General features: G+C 41.2%; 1 protein-coding gene across 1 annotated transcript in view; it reads left to right on the forward strand.

Annotated features, from left to right (window-relative positions):
- The first annotated feature begins 44 nt into the window (after nucleotides 1-44).
- The window catches only part of ZNF292 (zinc finger protein 292), a 56,132-nt gene continuing 33,748 nt past the window's right edge, over nucleotides 45-22,428 (forward strand). Inside the window, exon 1 of the mRNA XM_048935313.1 lies at nucleotides 45-332. Coding sequence (XP_048791270.1) covers nucleotides 171-332 — 162 coding nt within the window. The 5' untranslated portion in view covers nucleotides 45-170. The remainder of the gene's footprint in view (nucleotides 333-22,428) is intronic.

Here is a 22,428-nt window from a genome sequence, read left to right on the forward strand (position 1 = left end):
GGGGATGGGTAGTGCGCGCGCGCTCCTCCCCGCCCGTCCTCTCCGGCACGTGACCCCTCCCCGGAACGTGGCATTGTGTAATCACGTGACGCATAGCCGAGCGAGGAGGGGGGCGGGAGGCCGAGGCGGCGAGAGGGGGGGCTGCGTACGCGACGGAGCGGGGTGCGAAGATGGCGGACGAGGAGGCCGAGCAGGAGAGCGGCGGTCTCGGCGGCGACCTGCTGGAGCTGCGGCGCCTGCGGGAGCGCCTGCTGGAGCTTGAGACGGGGCTGCGGGAGAGCGCCGAGCCCGCCGTGCAAGCGGCCACCGAGTACTGCAAGCAGCTCTGCCAGGTCAGGCCGCCCTCCTCTTCTCTCTTCTCCTTTCCCCCGCTCCGAGCGGGCTGCGGGAGGCTGCCGATGCCGGGGCGCAGCTCGGGGCTCTGCCCGGCGGCAGCGGCGCTCTCTCCGGAGGAGCGGGCGGCCGTTGGCCCGGGGCGGCGGTCGGCCGCGGGCAGTTGGGCCGGGCGGCCTCTCGCGCTGCGGGCCGGGCTCCCGCTTGACGCTGAGGACGGCCGGCCCGCCCCCTGCGCCCGGAGCCGCTCGGCCGGCCCGCGCTCCCCTGCCCCCGCCTTCTCTCCTCCCCGGCGGCCGCCCCGCGTCTCGCGGTCTCCGGGCCCCTTTGTTGTGCTCTACGGCTCGGCTCAGCCCAGGGCCCTTTGTTCCCGGCGGCGGCGGCGGACGGACCCCCCTCCCCCTCTCGCCCCCCCACGTCCCCTGCTCTCCCGCACCCCTCCTCCCAGGGGGGCGGCGGCTCGGTGGCCCGGCTCCTCCGCTGGGGGGGGGGGAAGCGGGAGCGCGGCCCGGGCGCTCGGGGCCCTCGGCCGCTCCGTGCCCTCTTAGCCCGCGGCGATTCGGAGTCGTTGGTATCCGGGATGAGAGAAAGCGGTGGGGGACTAAACTTAGGACTCCGGTGACGGTGGGAGGTCTGAAGGTCGACGGTGCCGCCCTCCCTGTCACTCCTTGCCCTCACGAGGAGGACGAGGAGGGATGCGTGGAGCACCGCTGTATGGAAGTGCCGCAGGTGCTGCTGCTGAACTGCTGACCCCGCAGCATCCCTTGCCCGACAAACTTCGGTGTGGGCTGGCTGTAAGGCGCGCTGCTCCATCTTAGCTGTGTGCGTGTCTGCATGTTGCCCTCCTTTCTCCTACGTGTCCTTTTTCGGCTGACATTGGGCACTGCACAGTGTGTGAAACAACCCTCGAGGTGCCGAATTTCTCTCAAACACCTCCCGTGGCTTTGGTCTTGGTTTTAACAAGAGGTGCATCTGATAACAGCACTAATGTCTGTTTACACGTTGCTGTCAGCCATTCATGGAGAGTGGACAAGTTTGTAAAAGGTGGAATGGGTGATCGTAGATTCAGAGATGGTTTTTGATCTTGTGTCATGTGGCTTGTGTAGCTTCGTGTCTTCTCTGAAGGAGTTTATTCCTGGTGGAAGCCATTATGGGGTGCCCATTTGCATGTCTGTCACTTTGGCTCTAGCTGAGCACCACTCTTTGGTAACCAGGGAGATCCACTGTCAAGCACTTTGTGCACGTTCCCTTCTCGTGTTTGATTTCATTCACACAAGTCTTGTATTTTAGATTCTCTTTCATCGAAATTTGTCACGCTGTTCTTCGGTAGAATGTCTGTGTGGATGCACAGAAACAAGAGTGGTTTATGTTGGCTCGCATTGCTGTGTTCTCAGCCTGTCCAATCTTTGTGGCGGCTTGCTTAGATTTGTAGTGGTGAGGTGGAAACCTGGCTCTGGCCTGGGCTGACAGCTGAATGAGCTGTTTGTGGGCGGACGTGGTTGGCCAAGTGGGAATGCAGACACCTTTCTGGCACCAAGTAGATTTACCAATGTTAGAAGCTGATTTATCAAATTATGATCACATGTATTTAGTGAGCAACTTCATGAGATTCAGTTGGTTTTAGCACAGAGCAAAAACTCATACAGTTATTGGCTTAATGGCTGTTAACAAAAATCCATTTTGAGACCTGATTCTTTCTGAAATGTACTCCTTTGAAAAACAAGTCTTGCAGTACCAAAAAGGTTATGTAGAAATTGACTTAGGTAAGAATGTCCAGTCTTTAGAAATGTCACTGTCACCTCTGCACCAAGAGAGCAGGAAGGCTGGACCTGTTCCTCCTATGTGCAGGCATCATGATATGTAACACTGAGTGCTGATACATGCTGTTCCACACTGAAAGTCTTCTCTTTAAGCTGAGATCTAAACAGCCATAATAGAATCATTAAGGTTGGAAAAGACCACGAAGTTTGCCTAGTCCAGCCATTGACCTGTCACCGCTGTGCCCGCTGTGTTCCTCAGTGCCACATCTGCAAGATGCTTCATGAGAGAAGCAGTCATGTTGGCTGGATGTTTTTCACACTGCTTCAACAGATTTTTACACTCGTTCACCTGTGCTGATGGTGCCAAAATACTTGCTCAGCTTCTTCTGCAGTTTCCGTCCTCTATTGGGGCTAACACAAAACAGCACTTATGGTTCAGAGAGTAGGCTGAGCTGCTTAGCTTGCGCTGCGTGACAGATTATGAAAAATTCATGTCTTGGTAAAAGCCATCTCAGAAGTCTGTGTTTTAAATAACAGTTTAAGGGCATCTGCCATGATTTCTAGAATCAAGTCTTTGGATATATGTGCTTAAAAGAATAATTTGTCTGCTCATACGTACAAAACGGAGGGCCTTGTTGATATCTTAAGGCTGGAAGGGCAGAGCAGAGGAACTATTCCAGTGTTTGCCTCAGTGTGATTTCACCTGCATGCTTTTCTTCATTCTTAGTTTCTAGACACGAAATAACTACACGGAACTTGGGAAATCATGCATTCTGGTTTTAGTTTATCAATGGAGCACACTATTTTTAGTTGTTATCAAGCAGAGTTCATGTTATAGGAATATGTAAAAAGCCTTTTTGTGATTCCTACTCTTCTGTTGCGGTTTGGAAGTTAGCATGTCCACAGCAGCTACATTGTCATGAGCAATGCATGCAGACTAGAACTGACAAAGCAAGTATCTTTAGATGTAGTGACTATAAACTGACAGTGTGAATTTGCAAGAGATCAGAATGGTCTGCAGAAAGTGGTTTTCATCACTGTGTGGTAGCTGGTTACGTTCTTTAAGGGTATCTGTTGATTCCCATCTGTATTTAGTTACAAAAGAGCAAATTGAGCTTTTATTCCTCCGAGAGCTAGAGAAAACATGATGCCAACGTGTATAGCCAATACAGGCACTATTCCTTTCCCATTTCTCATTGTCCACTGTAATCTTTATTTTTGTTATTACCAAACAGGTAAGAAAACTTATTTTCTAGCTAATGTGGTGTTAAGTCATTGAAGTACTTCTGCTTACTCCAAGTATCTTTATATACTTGGTGTGTTTCATCTTGGACCTTAAAACTCTTATCTGCGTGGCTATTTCTGACTTCTGTTTTCTGAAGCTGCTTCTGAGGTTTTTTTTCCCTCCTGTTCTTTTTTTGGAGGGTACAAACCTTCTGAAACCGTAAGATCATCAGGTTTGTTGTACTAACGCACAAGTTGTCAACAAATAGCAAGTTGTATTAAAATTATGAAAAGAATTGGTGCTTTTGTACTGTTTTTCCATAATAACTCTGTTGGTGTGTTTTGTTTCATCCATTGGTTTTCTTATCACTATTGTCTGCTTATTATGAGAAAACCATGTGTTAAAATATGCTAGCAAGTGAGTTTAGCCTTTGGTATGACATGTTAATATGCTGTCACGATGGCCTGCTTATTCATTGTTGGCCATCAGCATAGGGACATCTTAACACTAGTAGCAAAAGCCAAGTGCTGGTGGAGAACTTTGGAGGGGAAAAAAAGGGACTTTGCTGCTTAATTTAGAATTAAAAAAAGAAATCCTATTTTTCAACTGATGTTGCAGCTCCCTGTGTGTTCAGTTGCTGCTTTTTTAAAACTGATAATTATGTATGGAGGTACTAATGAAGTATTCATTAGGGACCACTTGTGTATCAGTCCCACTGCTATACCTTACGGTCCTACTTCCCTCTGCGTTGTGTTTGCTAGATTAGGTCTTAATATTGGGTTATAGTAATCTGATGATCATTAGTGAAAGCTCTGAATTCATTGTGCGTTGTTTACAAGTAATCACTAATGATTTGGCTGTGTTGGAGGTTACTTTAATTTTCTTCTGTCTTATTGCTGTTGGCTTTCAGTTTTTATACATCACCCATTCTTCACAATGTTAGGATGTCTTCCTTACTGTTGATTTCTTCCTCACTTTTAGCCTCCATATTCTCAGTTTCTTCTTCAGACTCAGGTTGACAGAAATAGTCTTCAGTTCTGTCTGTAGAAGTTGAAATAAAGTCTATTTTAAACCTTTCAGCTCCAAATTCTGCATTTATCTCAACCCAGTGTATCTTAATCCAACAACAAAGGAGTTCTTTACTAAGGCTCCTTTATTTTTTTCTGTAGGAACTAGAGCACGATCCCTTGCCAAGAGTCATTACGTATAAAGACCTCAGCAGACTTTGAAGGGCTTGTTCCCCATTTCATCAGTCACCTGCAGTCGTGGTGCCCTTCCTACTGATGTGACCACTCACTTTGGTGATACAAGCGAGTGGATGCTGGTCAGGTGGAGCTGGTTGGCAGGTGCACTGCTGTGCATTGACCACTGCTGACCTGGGATCTGTTCTGTGTAAGGGTTTGTGGTCATGCTGTTGAGCTTTCACTTCAGTGCTTTCCTGTGTAACCAGGTTTCTGTCTCTTCTTTTGAGTATGTACTATTGCTGTAGCTCTCTTCCTTGTTTCTTCTGAAAAGTGTTTTCTTTTGAGTCCAGGGCATTCTACATTGAGCATCTGCTTTGATGTTTCCATCTTTGTGCTTCTGCTATATTCTGCTGTATTTCTTCCTGATGTCACAGCTGATATTTTTATTTTCATATAATACCATTCACTTTGAGGGTAAGATTTGCATAGTAACTTCTAGTCCTCTTCTGTTTTACATCTGTACCTGTGACCCCCAGATAATCTGCCATTCAAGAGGTGCATACAATTGCCAGAAATCACAATCTGCGCAGCTCTTTTATTCCACACAGATTTCCAAGTGTGTAAAGAAAAACAGTTGTAATCACTGTCACATCTCATTCAGATTTTAAGCTGCTACAGGCATGTCTGTGCTTCTTTGTCACTATAGGACCTGACTCACTGAACCACTCACTGCCTTACTGGTGTGCCAAAAGGCACCTCCTGATCTTTAAGTTACACTGTGAGAGTTGGGGAATTGCAGTATGGATGCAGATGTGCATAGAATAATATGCGTTTAGAAAAAACTACTGATTAGGGTAAATCTAACCAATGATGATAATTAATCTTGTTTTATCCTCAGTAGTGGCAAAACTACTTAATGTCATGCTTCATTGGAGCTAATTTTTTTTAGGAGTTCAGTGTTTTGTACAGTAAAGTCTTGTAAATACAGATTTCCTGTATAAAAGTGAGCATTATTGAAATAGTTAATTTTTTTCTACCTGTGTATCTCTCTGAAAATCAGAATTTCGTTCGTCTTCTTTGAGTCATGTCAGCTTGTAAACGTTCTCTTTGGTATGGATAACTTTAGTCTAGTATGCTTGACCGTAACTTTAGAGATGCAGTAATACTTTGGGATATCTAGGTGCACACAGTGCACTTAATTCAACGTGTGTTTTGCTGGTGTCACATCAACTTATAAGTGATACTATACCTCAAGTCAATGATATTACAAAATGTAGTTTTTTGTGGTTTATTTGAAATTGCTACTCAGTTATTTCTTAGCTTATTCAGACAGCTAGACCTGGTGCACTTAGCTTAAGCTGTCTGTGCTCTTCACATTCTGTTTATGAAAAAAAGCAAACCTTTAGTAACAGCCTTTTAATTTACTTTTCATTACTGTTGGGCAAGTGAGGGGAATGTTAAACTCATCTTGTTGGCAAAAAATTGAGTTAAAGACGTGCTGTAACAAAAATTGCCTTTTTGTTTTTATATGTTGCTATTTATGTAAAAAAAAAAAAAAGGATCATTTTTTATTCTTGATTGTAAATAAATTTTCTTTTGCACTAAAAACTGCTGAAAAACAGGTCAAACTTAGGTCAGAGCAGGCATTGTGATTGGTGTGTTTAAGTTCTGAAAGCATTCCTTTTGAACTAGCTGGATTTGGGATGTGGATCTGGAAGAAGTTTCAGCCATCTAGATTGCGATTCCAAAACAGGAGATGCTTTTGGTAAACTGGAACTACAGATGCTTGTTTAACCTGTTCTCAAAACGTCTGGTAAGAAAGACTTTGAAAACTCCATAGATGATGGATTTTAGTTCAGTTATCCTTGCCTTTAGAAGTTTTCTAACTTTTTAAGGTCTAAGTTAATCTCCAGTCTCTCACTGGAATTTAATACTTAGGATTTATCCTGTCCTGGGGGGTGTGAAATGTGATATATTCCTTTCCTAATAGAAGTACCATGTATGCATTCAAAGCTACCTTTGTCTTTCTCCAATTTTCAGTTTTCTGAGCAGACAGTAAGAAGGTGACAATGTAAGAGTTAAGATTGAAGGTAGGTTTTTTTGGTGAAACATACTATTTATCATTGCTGCTGCAGTCTTGGAAAAAAGGGGTGGTTTTCAAAGGTGTGACAAATAGAGGTAGTTCAGAAGACAGAGAAATGAAAAACTAGTAACATTTCCTAAGTTTTAGAACTAAGTTTTAGCTCACCTTTATATGTAAGGAGCTGCACGTGATACTGAAACAAAGCATTCCACTTAGTTACCATAGTAAGGAAAATATTTCAGTTCGGCAAATATGTATCTGGTGTCACAGTTGATGGAGAAGGAGAACGTTCTGATGGAGAATGTTTGCTGAGTTAGAGACCTGTTGTTTTACTGAAGATAAATCTCCTATTAGCAAATCACCATTTCTCCAAGAAATACGTTTAACCAAAAATTAATAGTTGCTGAGTATGAAGTGTGGATTACAGTTAGCTTTGCTCTGTAACATCTTTGATTTTAATTGCCCATTCAAACATGGAGAGATGCCTTGCTTTACCTAGTCCTTCAGTTATTCAAAAATAAAAATGTGGATGCCTTACTGTGGTATTTGGCCGTAGTAATTAATATCTCTGCATCTGTACTACCATAATTAAACATATCTGTAGTACAGAAAATGAGTATTTCTGCCATCGCCTTTTTCCCACAAATCCAAACTTTTTTAAACTTCACTTGAAAGCAATACCAGTTATACTTAAATTCCTTTTACAAAGCATCATCATCTAAGATTCATTTTTTAGAAAACGCTGTAATAGTGAATAAGGAGAATCTGTATTGTGCAGGACTGTACAAGGAGTGCATTTGTTACAGCTCATGTCCAGGCGTCTCATTGTATCGGGACATCCGTATTGCATCTCTTGGTTCCTTCTAGGCAAGATATGCATCTGTATGAATAGTCGGGCCATTGTTTCCTGAGCTGTTGGGCTTTTTTTTTTTCCTTTTGTCTTTGTTATTGTCATTTTGTCAGCTAAGAGCTCCTGATGACAACTTCAGGGGAAACAGTAAAAAAAAAAAAGTGGTCTTTTGAAGAATCTTTATTTCCATTGTGAGCAAAAATCGGGTGATTTCATGTGGGGTTTTCTTTATAATCTGCCAGTTAAATGTGAGTTCTTCTCCAGGCTTTATACATGCATTTCTGTATGTTGTAATCCTAAGGCTTCTCTACATTAGTAATTCAATTGTAACTATTATGAGGAGACAGCAAGGTGCTGTTTCTTCACTGTGATAATACTAACTGAACTGATGCCCTGCTCATAGATACTGTTTCAAATTTGTGTATGTATGAAGCATGTCTCCAGAAAATAGTGCTCCAGGCATTGACTTATATCTCTTGTTGTTGTTATAATTATAGTACTGTTTATAAAGGCCTCTGTATGAATCCTTGAGCACTTATAGTACAGTGTAAATTATGCTTCTGTTCTTGTGAGGGAAGCTGGCAAGACATTATATCATCAGCTTCTCTTAAGTAGAGATTTACAACTGTTCACCTGTTATTTAAATTAACAATGTGACATAATTCCCTGTTTTATTAAGTTTGTGGCTTTGCATATGCTAAAAACCTAATGTCATATGTTTTAATAAGCATGCAGGTGCTTTTCTAAGGCATGAAACTATTCCCCTATTTGTCTTTCCAAATATACATTAAAGACAAGTCAGTGGTATTACTTCAGGGTTCTTTCATCACTGAGGATGAACAACGGCGCTTTTATTTGGGAAGAGTTAATCTAATAATACCTAGCGCTTGGAAGAACAAAGGCATGCAAAAAGAAGAGCATGTGTGACATCAAAATGGAGCTTTATGAAGTTATGCTGTGACGACAAGCCTGATTCAGTAGGAAATTGAACTAAAGTTACAAAAAAAAAAAACAAAACAACAAAAACCCCACAACCACGGCTAGTTTTTTGCAGGTTTTACTCTAATAAGCTTTTTTCACTATCTCCTCTTTTATAAGATATGTTGTCTTCCAGTAGGTGATATCTCTGACCTTTCTATTCTTGGTACGGAGCTAAACCAAATTCATCTTTTCATCAGAGAATGAGGAAAATCCTGTGCTAACTAATGTGGTTCTTATCTGATTACTTCATTTAATCATTCTGAACTAGTAACAATTCTTTGTCCTTGCCCTGACTTGTGTAATGCTGAAAACTTCAGCCAAAAAAGTCCGTCCTGTTCCAGGTACTGATGGTAGTGATGGCTGGTGTTCATTCTGACCTACCTGCTGGGCTGCTGCTTTGAGAAATGTCGAGTAAAGTTCCTTGGCTTGTGGTGAAATTGTTTAGGATTTCATTAGGTTAAATACTAGTCTTTATCTTGTAGCTCTGTTATATTTTGGGCTGAATATAAGGGTTATTTTGAGTTTTCACTTGAGTTATTTTAGTATTACTTTCTCAGACTTCTGTATGTTGTAAAGAACATTACCAGGTAGGACTGTTTTTGTCTTCTATGCGTCAAAATGATGGAGAGAATTGATTCTGATGAATAGGTGAAATTGTGTTTGATATTTATGCATCTAATGCACTGAATATCATGTTGATGAATCGGAGAGGTATATTCAGTGATCAGGCATCAAATCAAATTACCCACTTGGAGTTTCTGAGTTTCTGTGAGCTTGGAGTTTCTGTGGTTGCTGCTTTGAGCTCGTGACGGCACGCTGCTTTGTAACAGGGCAAACAGTACGAAGAGGACAGCAAGAGTTAAATACTTAGAATCACAAAAGGCATAAGTTGGTGTGGGAAGAACAGCTGGCACAAAAATACATGTGAATCAGTAATGGTGAAGATGAGGAAAATTTCAATCTGCAAATCCTATGGGTCTGCAACTTGCATAATGATCTAGTTGAAACTGGCATGGCAATTAAGTCTTGCTCTTGGGTAGCCAGGCAGAATTCACTAACTGTACTGGTGGGATGACAGAAGTACCCAGTTCTGCAGTGGGCTGTTAACGTGTTCAGCAGAGAGCACAGTCTTGGCTCCTCTCTTCTCTTGTGTGTGGATGCATTGCCTGTATGTTGGCATTGCTGTAAGGACACGTCAGGCTGCTGTGCTCCGTAAATCAGGCAGGCTCTGCAGACTCTGCCTTATTGTTTCTTTCACAGAAAGTGTAGATCAGATGGAAGCATCCTTTGGGATATCAGCTTGACACCGCTGAACAGGACCACTTAAAATGACAAGTAACCTTTCCACTAAAGAAGAGGATTATCAGTTAGGTTCACATCAGAATTAAGAAGCTTGGATGAAGTTGCATCCAGCTGATAAAAACAGCTAAGGCAAATACCTAATGCATGTTAAACTACAGAAATATTTGTAGCAATTCTCTTTACTTGACCAAGAGAGCATGTTCGAGTCATCTATGTTCCAGGAAATTCATGTATTTTCAAAACAGATACAGTTATTTCTGGATGTCTTCCTATTTTTATTCTGTCCGTATGCCAGTCTGTTAATTAAGGAATAGGTAAATTAGATTTCCTGGCAGTGGATGAAAGTCGACTGTAATGAGCATCCCACCACATTCCAGAAATGCCTGGTTATTAGCCAACTGCTGAATATTGTTTTTAACTAAACACACACAGAAAGGTTGGGAAGGCAACATGAAGTTGAGACCTGAATGAAAACTTGAGAGAGAAACATAGCCTAGGTCTATTCCATCCTCACTTGCATGCAGGGGTGCAGGTGCGAAATCACAGCTGCTGTTACAGGATAGGAAAGAACATATTGAATACAGAATGTTAAAAGTCTACATGCAAGCATTAAAAAAAAATAAGATAATTTCTACTGCTGTGTGGCAAAGTGTGAGGCTTAATGAAGTCATTTCATGGAATTTAAAATGATTCCTTTTTGAAACAGTTTGTATATCTAAACAGGCTGTCCATTCATTTTCCAAGCAATTCTACTTCTGTTTTGAAAACTAGCTGGATTTTGAATCTTAATCAGAATAATGACTGAAGAATAATGGGAGATTTGGCACCTTTTATTTTGGCTGTCTACTTTGTTATTAGCAGTCTGAGCTCATGCCGTATGTTCAGCGTGCCTGGATGAAAAACATGCCGATTGCTTGCTCCTTTGAGAAATATGGGGAGAGAAACATCTATCTGCTAACAAAAAGCTCCATGGCTGCTAATTAACTTTCCAAATAGTTGACTTTTATCCTTGCTGTCTTTTATGTGTGTGTGTGTGGTATTTTATTGGGAATGGTAGATGACACAGTTATTGCTCTGAGAGTTGTAGCAGCCTCGAGCCCCAGAAACAGCCTTTCTGCTATTTCTGCTTCTGTATCTTTGTGCTTCTTTCAAACTCTGTTCCAGTGTAGACTCTGCCTTAGAAGTGTATCTGGACTGCATGCTGATATCTGGCTTAGTTAAGTAGCTGTAATTTGGGGCAGCGGCACTTTGCTTTGAAAGTTACGTGCATTAGAAAGCAGGTCTTCCTTTTTTTTTTTCTTCTGTTACTGTTGTTACTTTATCTGCCAAGTGAAGTAGCAGCAGTTGGATAAGGGGTCTGTTCAGCTTCCTGTGCTTATGTGCTGGAGGCACGGGGCGCTGCTGCCCTTACAAAACTGACTTGTAACAGGCATTACAAATAGAAGTTAAGGGTGAGCTCTTTTGTCGCCCGTCATTACACAGATTCTTCTTGCAGTTGGGCCCAAGTCTCTTCACCAGGGGTGTGCAACCATGAGGTGAGAGTTACAGTGAAGTAGTTGTGAAGAACCATCAAGATTATGAAAGCCTTATGTAACAAAAGTAGAGAAAGGAGGGGGCAGTTCATGTAATCCATGCATCTTCAGAAGCATTGACATCTGTTTAGTTAGTGCATATTTATGGTAAGCAGAACCACGGTGAGATTTACTTGTCAGAATGTTTTTAGGCAAGAGCCAAAACAACCCTCATAATTATTCTTATGACTTTCCATCTTCTCCCTCAAGTTTCATGTTATGTGATATTTTTCATGGGATGTTATTCAGTAAACTTATTTTACATAATAAACTACTATTACATTGATGTATGAACATGTAGGAGCTGAAGAGAATAAGAAAATTAATCATTCATTGCAGGGTAGTTGATCACTTTTACTAGATTTCAAACGTACTCTATTTCTTGTTATTACATCGCAATTGATTAGAAGTTAGTATCAATTCTTTAGCAATTACTTTTTCCTGGGGGGGGGAAATAATTCTCTGAACTTACTGTTGTCTTCAAAAATCTCTGGCAGGATTGCTTTTCTTCAGTGTTGGTTTACAAATGAGTTACTGCAAGATAATTGTGTGGGACCTGATTTCCTCCTGTTGCTGTGCATCTCCTTTTCACTTCACGGTAAGGATTAAGCACAAAACATAGGTCTGTCTCTTTATATTTTTGCAATTTTGCTGCAAGAAAGTTGTGTCTCTGCAATGCAGTTTATTCTCTGTTCTGGTTTGATGAGCTATGTTTCAGCTTTATGTAGTTGTTCAGCACCAGCCCTTTTGCTATATGGATCTGCTCTTTCTGCATTGCACTGAAGTGCTATGTGGTCATGTGGAATTTTGGGGGGACAACAAACTCGTGTGGAGTGTAGTTCTTAAGTTTTTGCTGTTCATAAGCATCTTTGAATGATTCTCTTCACTTTGAGTTGTTCTTGAACTCAACACATTCAGTTCTCACTAATTCTGTCTTGCCTTTGCTTTGCTTTTAACTTCAGGATAGAGCAGCCAGTGTTATCTGCATGGGGTTTTCCTCCTGTAGGGAACTTGCTTTAGTAGTGGAGTTGGTCTCAATGATCTCCTGAGGTCCCTTCCAACCTCTGTGATTTTTATGGGTGTAGAACAGTTGGAATTTTCTGCTTGACAGAAAAGGAAAACCTCTGAGGAAGACAGAAACTGCTGCCTTGGTAGTGAAGCCAAGGAATAGTAGTAGGGGTGGAAAAAAATGATTGGGTAGTTCTGCACTGTATCTGCTGAAACTGAGAATGAAAACAATTGCTTAAATGTGATCTACTTATAAGCAATAGAGTTAAGAGTTTGGCTTCAGTCCTCCTATGCTCAAATCAATATCTCCATTAGAATTAAAGCAACTTCAGCTGCATCTTCAGCCAAAAACATCTCGAATATGTGGATCTGTGCTTTGCGTGATGGCATCGTTGTGAAGCAACTTGGAAGGAGCATTCAAAGTAGAAGTAGTACAGTGGCCACTTAAAATCCTGAAATGCTTTGAGAACTAAAATGCAGTAAAAAAGGGCATTGATGTTCTTTGATCATTTGTTAATCCTAACTGTAACTTACATAGTATTTGCATGCTAAAAAAAAAACCCATGATCATACTTGATTTTGTAATCCTTTGTTTTATAAATGCAGTCTTATGCTTTATACTTGCTAAAGTTTTGGTGCTCTGTTCTGGATTATGCTGCATGATAATACCAACCATGTAAGAGCTGGTGCTCTCAGTGCTTGCGTAGCTACAAAATTAAGATAATGATGCTAATCATTTGTAGGCAAATGCTGATTCAATTAACTTGTATCAATTTTGTCTAATTAAACTGTTTTGGAAGTAAATTAGAGGTACAGTTCTGAGTCAGTCTGTTGTAAAATGCCCACAGCTGGAACTACATAATCTTTAAGTCCCTTTACAGCCCCCAAGCCATTGCATGGCCCTTCCACGTGCAGATCTAAATAATTAAAATAAAAATTAATTTTGCTGCCTTATATTGATATGCTTTGGTTCTTTATTTTGGCATCCTGTGAGGGCAGCGGCGTATCGGATAGTGCTGCTCTGTCTGATGTTTGTAGTGAATAACCATTCCTTTCTAAGAATCTCTTTGCAGTGTGCAACCCAACTGAAAAAGCAGTAGGAAAACAGGCTGCTTATGTTTGTGCTTCTGTGTTGGAGGCAAACATGAAAGGGAGGAAAGGATGGGTTGCAGTGATGGAGAAAAATGTCTCATTCCACAGGGCTGACATCTCAGATGTGGTAGGTAGACAAGAAAATGTAGATGTTTAGCTTGCTCTTTAAAACTCTTTGAAAATCATCTTGATCATAGTGGCTGCTTAAAATGTCTGAAAATCTGAAGTCTCCTGGAAAGTGAGGTAGCCTTGTTTAACTTAGGCACTTTCTACTAAGTTTTCTTTAGCACCTAGAACTAGTTCAGGAGCTATTCAAGTCTTTTTTTCCTTGAAATTCTGCTTGACTGACAGTCTCAGTTCAGTAACCTTGTCTTCATGCAGTGTGGATGTAAATGCTTTTTTCATCCCAGCTATTCCTTAGTGTCCTCTAACTTCCTTCTCGTAGCTTTTCTTGGGAAACTTACCCAGAGATTGCTTTTAAAAGCATTAATTTATGCTTATCCAAACTTGCAAATTACAGACATGTTTTAAGATTTCCTGTTTTTTATGTGATGAAAGGTTTGTTCTCCATCTTCTGGTAGAGCACTGAACAAGGAAAGAAAGCAGTTCACAAAGTGGTCTTTGGCTTTAAGAACTGCAGCTCATCGAGGCCGAGAGCAATGGAATTTGAACACCTGTAAAGATTGTTCAGAGGTTTCTTGAGGTGGAGTTTTGCTGGGAGAGTTCACAAAGATTTTTATCATCTGGTACTGGCGCAGCAGTACCAAAGCCTCTGGACTCAAGCATAGCTGAAGTAGCTTATCTAATGTATGCTTAGTAATCCCAACTGCTTTGCTCAAAAAAAAAAAAAAGTTTGAGGACTATTCTTGATCAGATTCTTAGGCCGACTACTGCTTAGAGGCTGTGGAGCTTTGAGATTGTGACTGCAGTTGTGGTGAATAGCTGAGGCTAGAAGCCCTACTTGGTTTATGAGCTATCATAAACTGCACCTTCCAAGTAGACTGTTACCAGCTTTCCAGGAATTCAAAGGATGCAGCCTTGTCGTGTGCTTAATTCTTTACTGGTTACAGTAACTTTTGAGCTTTTGCTTCAGACTGACAAGCTTACCCCAAAAAACTCAGCTCTCAAAAGTGACCTTCCTTTGAATGAGAAGCCCAAGGACCAGCAAAACAATACCAGCTGTGTTACACTGGAAGAGTTTTTATTCCACTGCTGTAACATTAGAAGCCATCGGCAACATCAAGATTGTATACCTACCTACTTAATCAGAATGAGCATCAATTCAGATGTAGTCTTATGTTCCTTGTGTTTTGTCCCCAAGGTTCAACAGCTCTGTCAGGAACTAAGCTGTCTTGCAGTTTGTAGCACTTGTATACTCTCCAGCAGCCATGCTGTGTTACAAGCCCCTGAACTTGTCACCTCTGCATGCAAACTGAGAAATTCCTTCTTCCCTTGAAGAAAAAATATCTTAAAAAGAATAAAGAGTATTTCATCATTGCATGTTTATTCCCATAAAGATGAGTCTTGCATACAGTAGAAAATTCAGTGATTTTCCCCTTCTTTGATAAAGGCTTTTTGTTTCTCACCTTACTGTTCTGTCCCTGATCTAAGCAGTTGTTTTGTTACACATAATAGCTTAATTTTCATATTGCTGTTCACACACTGTAATTGTTGAAAAAAAATTTAACACTGTTGTGTGAAATACTTTGGGTTTATCTGCAACTCCTGTAGGTACTGTGCTAATGTTCAATAGTCCTATTGCATTTATTTTTAAAGAAATGTGTTAACTCGCACCTTGGGGCAACGGCCATATCAGTCTGGGTATTCAGGTCTTTGAAGCTTCTATGTCTGATGGCCTAACTGTCCAACTTGTACCTCAGTTGCAGCTTCCTGAGATTGCAAAGTACTTTGGTGTCCATAGAATCGAGATGAGCATCCTTAGTAAGAATACATCTAGAAGATCATCAACTACAGTGTTCTCCATTGTTTGTGCACAGTTGCCTTCTTTTGCTTCCTTTTTGGACAGCTGCACATCTGGGGTGCATTGATATGACTCCTTTGAGATACAAGCTTGGAATGCAAGAGCATTTGATGAACATGTGTACTGTGGGGGAGGTAACTGGCAGAGACTTTGAAGTCTGAGCATAGAGGAGTGTCTGTGTGACTGGTGAACAATCTTTCATGCAGAACCATAGATACTGCAATAACTTCATTGGTTTAACAAGTGTTTTGTGGTGCTTTTGTTTCCTGATGCAGAAATGTCCTTATTTTAGAAATATTACTATAAGTTAAACTGTTAGAATAGCTCAGTGGGGGGGAAACCTGCAAAGATCATCTAGTCCAACTGCCTGATCTCTTAAGCTCTTGCCAAAAGTTAAAGCAGATTGAGGGCATTATCCAAATGCCTCTAGAGCACTGACAGATGTGGGGCATCAACTGCCTCTAGGAATCCTGTTCCAATATCAGACCACTCTCAAAGCAAATGAATGTTTTCTAATGTCTAGTTAGAACCTCCCCTTGGCACTGTTTTGTGCTCTTACCAGTTTCCTTGTTCTCCTTTGGCCAGGGAAGTTTACGTGCTTTTTCAAATGCTGTTCTGTTTTCTTCTGATTGCCTATTCTAGGGAATGAACTAAAGTGGGGCAATTGGTCTGGGTCATCTCCAGGTGTCCCTTCAACCCCTGTGATTCTGTGATCTGGTTCACAGTTAAACAGAAGCAGTTAGTTGTAACTCATAACTGTTGTACCTTAAGAGAAGTCAACAATGTGAAACTGAAACATTTTCAAAGAGAAGCAGAGTTGGGTTTGGGGATTGAAAACTGATTTAAGATTAGAGACCTTGGGGGTTAACACTGGCAGTCTTTAATGTACTACTCAGCTATTTTTCATTCCTGAATAGCAGATGGTTCCTTTGCTGGAGAAGGAATATACTGGAGAAACTATCTGGGCCTGCTAGTCAGACTTCCAGATCCTTACATTCTGTTAATGATTACCTGCAAGGTATGGAGATGAATGGAAAAGACAGCAAAATGAAATACCCAGTCACAAAGGGGAACAAACGATTTTAGCAAGAGAAATTTAGTAAACCTCACTTGTCTGAGCTTCAGTTAAATTAATTGTGAAGCGTCAAACCCGGGAAGATGGAATACAAGATATTACAAGATATAATACAAGAATGCAAAAACTGGTAGGATACTAGATAATGGGCTACAGTGCATTTCAAAGTGTGGTTAAGGGATTAGAGCTTGTTTTCAGGACTGTGTTTTCATTTTGTCATCCAAAACAAACAATCGTGCTAGTAATAAAGGATAGCATGTCATCATTTGCTCCTTTCTGTTTTCTTCAGAGATAAGTATGGCTGCACTGTCAGTGTTCCTCACACTCAGCAGCAGTCTGTTAGCATAGCAGTTAGCCTAGGAAGACTCTTTAAATAGACATGATGAGCATTTTCATATCCTTACAGCTGCTGTGTTGTCTGGCATTGCCTAGCTCACCTGGCATGTCACTGCATGCTTTTGTAACTCAGGCACAGATAAGCAGGAGAGGAAAAAAAAAAGCTCAATGTTGTGGATTGAATTCTTAAAATGCAGCTGTATGTCTTCAGAAGACAGTTCTTCATCTGAAGTAGTGCATGTGAAATTTGAGGAAATGAGAGCTGAAAAACATGCAAGTAATGTGGAGTTTTTAAAGGTCAGGGTAATATTCTCTTTTTGTGTGGTTTGGTAGCTGACCACAATATATATATTTCATGACCTGAAGGAAGTAAATACATATGGCCTTGTATTTGCCCAGTTTGTGTAGGAAAAGAAAGTGACTCAAATGATGAGAACCACTTAAGCAGTAATTAGATGAACCAAACAGTTCACAGTGCTTCAGATTCTACTCCCGCTTACATTTATTGTACACTTTAAAAAGGTGTTGTCTGCCGGTGAATAGGAGTTTGTAACAAGACCTACAGTAGAAGTCAGCTGTTCAAAAATATATGTAAGTTGTGTGAATTTGCATATTTAGCTCTCCTGATCTTACAGTGAGATAGTGATAGCATCACAGATGATACATTACTTCAAATAAAAATGTATTTCAGCATTCTGTCTGGTCATTTACTTGTTTCTATGTGAAACATGCATCTCTGGCGTTCCAAGCTCCATTAAGAGGATTCTCTGCATTTTTATTTTTTTTTCCCAGTGCCTGGAAACTTACATAGAATTTTGACAGGAAATTTGTCTTTTCATGTACTTCTGAGAAAATGAAAAATAAAGAGTTTGGCCTTTGATGTTTTTTAACACTGGCAAAAATAATTATTTGAGATTTTTCCTGTAGCGGTCTTGTAGAGTTGTAGCCTTAAAAAGACAAACTTCAGAGGTTCAAGTGTGGTGCAGAATTCATAGCTATGTCTTTTCCCATCTGACTTTCTGTGTTTTTTTTAGTTTCTGCTCCCTAGGTTATAATCTTTTATGGAGGAAGAAAAATCTCACAGGTCAACTTAGTGTGTTATTTCTTTAAATCAAGAGTAGTACAAAACTTTAATATTAGAGTTGTTTGAATGTAATGGTATTGGCACAAGACTGATTTAAAAATTGAGAAATGAAGCAGGTACAGGAAAGACTGTCCAAAACAGTGATCCAAAGATTGGATCTGTCTGTTGCAATGAAAGTAACTTTTGGGTGTTGGTATTTAGTCTTGTTGACTTGCAAGGATTGCATGAGAAATTAATTTCTCTTCCACTGAGCAATGTAGTAATATAACAAGGTGTCAAAAGAGTACAGAAAGCAGATAAGACTTCTAAAAGAAAGCAAATGGAATTTAAACTTTTATGCCTAATTAAATTACTCATAGTTTAATTACTAGTCATATTCAGTTCATTAGAATCATTGAATCAGAGACTATCCCCAGTTGGAGGAGACTTGTAAGCATGACTGAGTCCAAATCCTGGCTCCAGACAGGACTACCTGAAAATCAAATCCTAGGTGTCAGAGCATTGTCCAAACTCTCCTTGAACTCCAGCGGCTCGGTCTGTGCCTGCTGCCCTGGGCAGCCTGTTCCATGCCCATCTCCTGCTGGTGAAGAACCTTCCCCTAACCCCCAGCTTGCCTGATGCACCCCAGGATTGTTAGCGGCCCTTTTGACTGCCTGGGCATGCTGTTATCTCAGGTTCAATTTGCAGTCAACCTGAGCCACATCCCTTTCTGCAGGGTTGCATTCCAGTTGCTTGTCCCCCACTATGTGTAGCCAGATTTGCCCTATCCCAAATGCAGAATATGGAACTTGCTCTCATTAAACTTGATGTGGTTGGTGATTGCCTGCCCTCCAGTTTGTCAGGGTCTCTTTGCAAGGCCCCTCTGCCCTCAAGAGAAAACTCAGGGAAGTCAACAGTTCCTCCCATTTTAGTTTCATGTGCAAACTTAGTGTTTCAAGTCATTCATCCAAGTCTTTCCTGAGAACAATAAAGAGAACTGGCCCTAAAAGGGAGCCCTGCAAAACCCCAGCAGTGAGTGACCACCAGCCTGTTGTAACTCCATATGCCGTATTACCCTTTGAACCCAACATATCAGTTAGTTGTTCACCCACCACATCATGTTTTTGTCTAGCTGTATGGTGGACATTTTGACCAGAAAGATGGCGTGAGAAACGTTAGCAAAGGCATTGCTGAAATCCAGAAAGATAACATGAACTGGTTTCCTTTGGTGGATTAGGTGGGTGACTTTGTCGTAAAAGAGATTTGAGTTTCATAAACAGGTCTTTCCCCTTGTGAACCCATGTTGACTGCAACCTATGACTCCGTTGGCTTACACTAACTCGCAGAATAATGTTCTCTATAATTCTGCCAGGCACCAAAGTGAGGCTAACAGGCCTGTAATTACCAGCGTCGTCTTTCTTGCCCTTCTTGAAAACTGGGATGTTTGCCAGCTTCCAGTCAATGAAACTTCTCCAGTTTCCCAAGACTTGGAAAACTAATTGAGATGGGTCTTGCAGTGATGTCAGCAGGCTCTTTGAGTACCCTGGGGTGAATCTCATTGGACCCATAAACCTATGTTCTTCTGCTGGAGCAGCAGGTCCTCTTAAGTTTGAGGCTGACTGCAAATTTGTTTCTGCAGTCATAGTCCACAATACTCTATTTCAAGTGTAGAGCTTTAAGAAAATACAATAGTGACAAAATATTTTCGCAACCTACTAATCTTTAAATCAGGGCATGCTTTATAATAAACTGTAAGTGCTGTGGTACTGGATATCACATGAAGCTGGAAATTTATCAGGATGCTGGAAGTCTGGGTGGCTTTTGATTTAGACAGCCAAAAATTTTTGTCACATGTGATGTGACACCCTGGAGGTGTTCAAGGCCAGGTTGGATGGGGCCCTGGGCAGCCTGGTCTGGTATTAAATGTGGACGTTGGTGGCCCTGCCTGTGGCAGGGGGGTTGGAGATTCATGATCCTTGAGGTCCCTTCCAACCCTGGCCATTCTGTGATCTGCTACAACATCAGAAATTAAATACTGAATAGTCACATTTTTAAATGATGTATCTCATTTTATGTGGTTGCTAGCTGTATATTGTAAATTAGCAGCACTCCTTTAGTTTTTCGGGTGCTAGTATTTCATACATCTAGAAGATCTAGTCCTGCACTGAGCTACTTGCTGTTCACATTTACAGGTCAAAAAGTGTTGTGGTTTTTGGTCTGCTCAGTTTTTAAAAATTAAGGATGAGTACTTAAGGCAGTTTGAAGTGAAAGACTGTGAGCCTATCTTACGTGCTTCACTGATCTGTGAGGTCCTTAATTGTGCCACCCCTTTCTTATCTTAATAGGTGTTTGTTTGTTTTTTTTAATATGATGTAATATTCTTTACCTTAGCTATTTGGATGATGGATATGTGGATATGGTAGGATTTGTTGTTTATTGCATGTAGGTGTTAACCAGTGTATGCCCTGGTGGTGTCAATAGGTTTGGCCACACATACAGTAAACGTGAAGCACCTTACCTCTTTGTTTCGTTCTTTCTGCCACCCTGAGGGGAAACACAGCAGCCTTATCTGGAGAAGGAGGAGCAGTGGGTGTTGCAGCATGAAGATGAAGCATGGTCTTTTGTTTACATTCATATAAGGCTTTAGCAAGAACTCCCTTGCATACTAAGTAGCATGCCTCCAGAACGTGCAAATTTGATAGCAGTACATGAGAGGGATTATAACTACTAAATTCTTCTATGCTATTCTTGAAAAAACTTTGTTCCTGCTTTACCCACCGCCAGTAAATATCCCACATCCTCATCGTCCACCAAAAAGTATGCACTTTTTCAAACGATGCAAATGATTCCCTGTTTACTTTGGCTTATTCCACTGCTGTTGAACTGAAATTTCTTGTACACCACAGAGAATGTATTTTGCTGTATAAAATTTTCAGATGTGAAGTATAGTTTTGTGATTTAACCATGTGGAATGTCAGCCAGAAATGTTCAGATGTGGTTGTCTTGGTCTTTCAAAGTAATAGCTAATGTGAGATTTCAAAAAGGAGTGTAGTTTTGCTTATAGAGGAACTCAAGTAGGTCTTTTTGTGTTGTTAGAGAAGTACTTCACAGACAACATACCTTTAGGCTTCCATCTTTGAAACTGATTTTTTTTTTTCTTTAAACTTACTTGTAATCTCTTTGGTTATTTACCTTACTTAGCCTATTCATTTTTCAGGTAACAGAAGAGAAGTGTGGTTCAAGGATAGCAGAGTTACTGTAGCTCCAAAGGAAGAAAAATATAACTGAAAGGGAGCCTGTCTAATATGATGTGTATTTGCATGTGAATTGTATATACATTTATTGAAGGCAAAAACTTCTTTACCCTTGAAGTGTTGCTAGAGATTGTGCAATTGCCCCATCCAGTCCAGTATTTGGGTATGTGGAAGTGTATCCACTTAGTCTTGTCATTCCTAAGGTGTTTGTCAAGAAAAGTGTTCCAGAATCATTGCTGCAGTGCCTTACTTTCTTTACTCAGGCTGCTACATTTTTTGACATCAGTGCTGGCAATCTTTGTTGACATTCAGCTCCTGGCATCTTCCACTAACAAGCCCCACATGTATCAGCTTTCTGCCCAGAGAGGGAATCTGGCAGCCCTTCGCCACGTGCCTACAGCTGCACTGTGCTGCTTGGTGATAGCAAACTCAGGATCCTCAATTCGCTTTAATTTGCTTGTGATCTATCTGATGATACAAGCTGTGAATGGATCTCTGCGTAAAGCTTGCCCTGTTTTCTGAAACCAGCCTGTTTTGCTGTTTCCTGTGAAGGTATCTGTGTTTTTGGGTCAGTTACTGGCAGATTCTGGAAGAGAAGATTGTAGGGTTGTGCCAGCCGAAGGTGAGCCCTGCCTTCATGAGCTCCATGTGAACATGAGGTACTGGGGTGATCTGACTAAGCAGTGCTTTCACTCCTGAGCCTTACTGCTTGTAATGCAGCGGCTGCTGCCACTGCCTCCTAGTTGCCTTTTCAGAGGGTGTTCTTTCTGCCACTGTGTGCAGCTCCTAACAACTTTGTCATGCTTGTTGCTGGTGTAAACGTGCTTGAGGGTAGCCACTGAAATGGGCATTTTGCTAGTTACAGGAGTGCTTTCAGAGGCACAGTTGACCTGTATCTCTGCTGTCCGTCACTTTCTCCCTCTGTTAGTCCCTTGGGCTTAGACAGGAATGGAAGTGACAGTTTGAGGCATGTTTTAACATACTTAAGTAAGCTTACCTGTATCCAGGTGTCTAAGAGGTAAAGAATCAGATCTTAGGGTCAGATTCTCAAGAAGCATGTAGGCGTGGAGCATGCATGTGAAACTCCAGTTAATAGTAAACAGTCCCTTCTAGTATGAAACACTGCTTTGGTATTGCAGGGCTAATTTTAGCAAAGGAGGCTGCTGGATGCAATACTTGAAAGTAGAAACACGTCATCTGGTGGGTGCATTGCTGCTGTGAAATATTTATGTAAGCACTCTGATAACGACTGAGAAAGATAAAAGATGTTGTCTGAACGTTACCTGTATTTTCCACAGTTTAAATCACATATATAATGTATATTGATTTT

Source organism: Lagopus muta, chromosome 2, assembly GCF_023343835.1.
Source record: "Lagopus muta isolate bLagMut1 chromosome 2, bLagMut1 primary, whole genome shotgun sequence".
Taxonomy (NCBI): Eukaryota; Metazoa; Chordata; class Aves; order Galliformes; family Phasianidae; genus Lagopus; species Lagopus muta.